This window comes from Suillus discolor (assembly GCF_016758755.1).
Source record: "Suillus discolor strain FC423 chromosome Unknown F5147scaffold_41, whole genome shotgun sequence".
Classification (NCBI taxonomy): Eukaryota; Fungi; Basidiomycota; class Agaricomycetes; order Boletales; family Suillaceae; genus Suillus; species Suillus discolor.
Window position 1 is genome coordinate 160,019 of NW_024541288.1, and position 5,112 is coordinate 165,130.

At 45.4% G+C, this 5,112-nt stretch overlaps 2 protein-coding genes across 2 annotated transcripts; one reads left to right on the forward strand and one right to left on the reverse strand.

Annotated features, from left to right (window-relative positions):
• Window positions 1-337: 337 nt before the first annotated feature.
• F5147DRAFT_638384 (uncharacterized protein) lies at window positions 338-1,801 on the forward strand (the record flags this gene model as incomplete). Its single annotated transcript, XM_041432976.1, has 7 exons — window positions 338-407; window positions 463-581; window positions 635-796; window positions 853-928; window positions 980-1,111; window positions 1,163-1,350; window positions 1,407-1,801. 7 exons carry the CDS (start codon window positions 338-340, stop codon window positions 1,623-1,625), a joined length of 966 nt encoding a protein of 321 aa, XP_041290869.1. The 3' UTR covers window positions 1,626-1,801.
• Window positions 1,802-2,217: 416 nt separating this feature from the next.
• F5147DRAFT_762115 (uncharacterized protein) lies at window positions 2,218-4,332 on the reverse strand (the record flags this gene model as incomplete). The annotated part of the gene is made up of 12 exons (XM_041440573.1): window positions 2,218-2,272; window positions 2,333-2,424; window positions 2,490-2,631; window positions 2,689-2,718; window positions 2,956-3,041; window positions 3,089-3,113; window positions 3,164-3,318; window positions 3,393-3,515; window positions 3,565-3,745; window positions 3,895-4,100; window positions 4,156-4,163; window positions 4,215-4,332. The coding sequence occupies 10 exons, from the start codon at window positions 4,330-4,332 to the stop codon at window positions 2,607-2,609; spliced, it is 957 nt and encodes a 318-aa protein (XP_041290870.1). The 3' UTR covers window positions 2,218-2,272; window positions 2,333-2,424; window positions 2,490-2,606.
• Window positions 4,333-5,112: the final 780 nt, after the last annotated feature.

Here is a 5,112-nt window from a genome sequence, read left to right on the forward strand (position 1 = left end):
GAGTCCTCAGGCCTCAGTGCACGTTACGGTGCCCATACTACTGGTACGAATGCTATATGATCATGAACTCGCAGATGAGAGCCGCACTACTTCCGCAATGAAATTGGACCGAGGCTATCCATGAAATGTTTGGTACTATGATGGTTGGCATCATGGTTGCGATGTTTCGAGTCTGGCAGGCCAATCGGGTTTACTGTGGTGAAATGTTACCGGTGCAATTCATCATGGCATGTAATCAGCAGATATCATGTTGGCATTTAATAAGCCTGAGCTGACACGAGACTAGACATTATATCTGCACCCTAATCCTCGATAAACCCCCAAGACTCCATCTGCCATGGCTTCGAGAGGCATACCGCTGGATACTACTGCTATATTTTCAACCATGATGCAAGGAATTTTATATGGTGAGTATTACAATGGATTTGTCCGTCCCATGCCCACTAAGCTAGGGTTATTCAGGCTTTTCGGTGCTCATGTTTATTGGTACCATGTGGGCATTGACCTACAAACGTCGTATGGACGAGATTCATCGCCCAAATGTTGTAGTGGCATGCATGTTGCTGATCCTAAGTACTGCAGTAAGTTTTTCCCCTTTTGCATCTGGCGTCATCCAGTACTCAAGCCTCACAAGCACATGATAGTAGACTTCATTCGTGCTGAACAGGGACTGGTTACCTATCGCAATACATTCCCAGGGGGACCAGAGGCATTCTTTGCAGACGTTGCCCAAATCACATTTTTGATCAAGAGCATACTATATACCTCGCAGACAATGCTTGGTGATGGGATCGTGGTGGGTTCAAGTTTTATCTGCCAGATTGTAACCCTCTTGCTTATGAAATGTCAAAGATTTATCGCTGTTACGTCGTCTGGCAATCTGTATGGATTATTATTGTACCGAGTTTGTTGTGGTTCGGTATGGCAGGTTAGGTCGCAATCGTGCTCAGGAAGTCGTGCCTCTGATGTTCCATCCAAGTGGGCGGCTTTGGTGCTGCCTACAGTTTCTCAAAAGCAACTAGCGATGCTGGAGACATCTTCGCCAAATCAACTGGTCGATGGATCATGATCTTCTATGCCATGACACTTGCAAGTAATTTATCGGCTTCAGGTGAGCATACTTTTTACCTGAGTACTCGAGGCCTGAGACCAATTTGTTCAGGATTTCTGGCATATCGGATCTGGAGGATGGAACGCGATGTCTCCGCACTTCGCGCTACGAAGAGCTCTAGTATGATGCCGATAGTGCGCGTGCTCGCAGATTCTGCTATACTGTACTCTGTGACGCTCCTGTCGGCATTGGTCTGTTTCGCAGAAGCGAACAACGGAATATATGTTGTCCTAGACATGGTAATTTCCATCGTCGACTCCCTTTTATCGAAAATAACTAAGCTTTGGCTACCTAGATTATGCCGATAATCTCTATTACCTTCTACATGATTATTATCCGAATAGCAATGAGGAAAACAACTTCAAGTCATAGTTACCTCTCGACTATCAGGATAGCCAACGAGATGGCACGAGAAACCTCGCAGCGATATAATGTGAAGCGTACGTCAGTGGAGGTGCACATAACGCAGATCACACACCAGGACGATAACGATACCTGCAAATCGGCATACTGAAAAATCTGGATTACCCATCGACATTTCAACCATGGCGGAGTCCGTGGAGGGGAATCGTACTACTTCTAAATATTATTTGCATTTAATTTGTCGTATGACTATATGTTTCACTTACCAGGTTGTGCCAGGCTATCATCGATCATGATAGATAATTGAAGATGATTTATATGCACGTACTCGGTTCGACCTCTTAGATTATGTGACCAAGTCGATTACAGCACACCTTACTGTTCTATCTGCCAGAACCGCACCAGCTCAGACCCGCAATTCATAATTGACTAAGGACAGCGAGAAATCTGCCAACGTTACACCTCACCACGGTCCACTGATCCCTATGTCACTTGTATTTGAGCATTTTGATACCCTCAGATATACGCCGTATACTACCTAGCCCAGATCAAGGCCAAGCACCCCGTCCCGGATGATCGCAAAATTGACAAAAGCCAGATTCAATGGAGGATCCTGAGAGCGGAATGCGACGAGACCATCAACAATTGATTGAAGCCACGCCTTCCCCCGTGCGTTATGAGTCCCGCGGCCGTATGCATCTGTAATGAGGAAGTTGCGGGCATTTGTAGGCGGAGAAGCAAGAAGAGCAATCTGGCCTAACATGTCTTGCGCTGCTTCAGGTAGGTGGTTTCGGTCCACTGGAATATAGTGCCTATCAACGTTGATTTAGGATACGTGTTCGATTATGGACCACCCACATGATGGATAAAGCCCCACATTAAATAGAATCAACAAAGGATGGCCTAGAATAGTTCCCGGGCTAGATAAGGCATATATGATGATACGAATCCTGGAAGATTGCCGATTTTGTTATTCCATTTTATTTATTTATCCGCATGCAAATTGAGAACTTACATGTCTGGTTCAAGGCGTGCCATTTAAGAAAGAAACTGACAGCTCGAGTATATCACGAATGTGTGTGGCAAGAACATCAGGTGTGGTGAGTAATAAGTAGAGATGGAAATCGGGGCTTCAAGTCGGAAGGCACCAAGCGCACCTGCAAAAGTATCAGTGAGATGCTGATCATGAAATTTTAGGACTCTGGCATACATACTTTGTGATCAGAATAACGTCACAAATACAACTGTAAATCATGAGTCAGATGTGTATTAGGGCCTTTGTTTGCGACGCTCTGTTCTCATCCTGCCAAGTAGCACGACTGTGAGATTAAAGCACTGAATGAGATGCATACATACAACACACGCATTGACATCAATCAGAGTCGCCCTGATGCGAAGAGATAACCACTTAAAAGCATACACTTCACTTCAACAGGTCGTTATCTGCTCGCCCATGTAGTACATGAGCAGCGTGTCTGGACCTGAGCCCGATAGCTGATATATCAAAATTCCGCACTTGCAAAAAATACCGTCCTGCAGCAGCAGCAAGTTTCTCTAGGATGTTCACCTGGCAACGTCAACAGAGATTTGATGTCGATGATAAAAAAGACTTACAGCTTGAGCCTTGGGCCAGTCGTGCCTATGAAAGAATGTCGGTGGATAACAAAGGATCACGAAGGTGTAGCGCACAGAACATGTCGTAACATGAAGGTATAATTATCCCCAGTGCGTGGTTGAACAGAGAACAAGTCGTTGGCTTCAGCAACTACTGTGCCATGAACTAAGTTGGGATCCAAACGGGCCTTGATGTTAGCTTCAGCAGGCCCGACCATCTCTTCCCTCTCCTGGACAACAAGACGGAGGGCAGGAAATCTTGATACTATATTTCAGTTGCGTTGCTTCTTAATAGTTTTTTCACTGATTTAGCGAGGGCGATAGCTAGGCTTCCTTTGCCTCCACCACAATCAACAATAGTTGATTCTGAGCACGTATGCCATGGGTAGTCTGATAATATTCCTGGGGTTACATATTCGCCGATTGCCTGAGAATTATAAGTATAGCATTACCAGTTACAGGCGGATGATGCAAACCTCAACAGCCGCTGCAAATCGATCAAGATAATTCCTATCATCTTTCACCCATTCGAAGAACGGCTTTGTAGTATTGTTCACAAGTTGAAATGCGGTGTGATCTGGAGACTTAGAGAACCTGAATTCGGGATGCACAAGCCATCGAGGAAGAGCCTCTGCGATCCCCATGTAATTGGGGGCCCTATAACAAGATTAATTGTGCAAAGTCGGTGAGCAAAAGAATCCTACATCATTACTGCACGGCCCCTTTGGCCTTGTAGTAAAATGCGAGAGGAGCGATTCAAGGCAAAAATACCATCCTGAGTCTCTCGAGTCCAACCACAGACTGACAGATGGCGTAATACCGTGGTGAGCTTATGGGAGTCAAGGTCCAGTTCTGACTGGAGAGTTTTGACAGAAATGCCAGATGGCTCTTTCGCCATGCGGTCCACAATGCCATGTTCAATAAAGACTTGAACGGAAGCAAAATCATACATGGCAAAGGCGCTCTCAGCGGCTTTCTCAAAGGGATGTTGCAGAAGATTCTTGAGCTCTACCTGAATGAATAAATTCGTACATGTTACAGCAGGAGCATGCCGAATTTGAACTTACAACACATGCTAGAAGGGCAGAATCAGTATGTGGGTTGATCCTGTTGCATTCGAACATACCTAGCGCTGCTCTGCGGGCTTCGTATACACCAACTGGTGTGGGCTGGTCCATACTATCCAAAGGGTGCGTGTCGGTTCCATACTGTGAAGACAAAGACGGCAACCTCGACACGTCCATCGCGACGCGTAAACTGTTTAGCGCATTGTTTATGGAGGTTTTGGAGGTTGTCTAATCCAAGGTGGTTCATCACGGTCAGTAGCTTCGAGTCAGCGTTCAACTATTATTGCGAAACTGTCAAAGTTATATATTGATATACACCGCCCTGAAAGAGGTTGGGTAGAAACCTTAGCTTACACTCACCGCAAAACTTTGTTGGTTCAAATCTCAGAATTAAAATATCCATGATCATCATGGGCGCATCAAGCTCGTATCATGATAGCTTCTGCACAGTGGGAGAAACTGGGTTTGATGGAAACGCACGACTTGGGGTTGAATTTCAAATTTCATTTCAGCTGCTTACATAAACATTACACAGCCTTGGGGGTGGGTGCCCCATACGGCATCGGCACCACACTACTGCAATAGAACCTGAGCTCTTTGAATCGTAAACTGTTTAGCGCATTGTTGAGGGAGGTTTGGAGGTTGTCTAATTCAAGGTGGTTCATCCTAGTCAGTAGCTCCAAGTCAGCGCTCAACTGTCATTGCGAACCTGTTAAAGATATATATATATTGATATACACTGCCCGTTGGGCTAGAAACACTCACTGCAAAACTTTATTGGTTCAAATCTCAACCGAACCAGGATTAAAATTTTCATGATCATCAGGGGCGCATCAAGCTCGTATCATGATGGCCCTTCTGCACAGTGGGGTTGATAGAAACGCCGACTAATTGGGGTTATTTCAAAACTTAGACTAGTCAGGCCGTCAAAAATAAGGTTGGCGGTGGGAGGGTGGT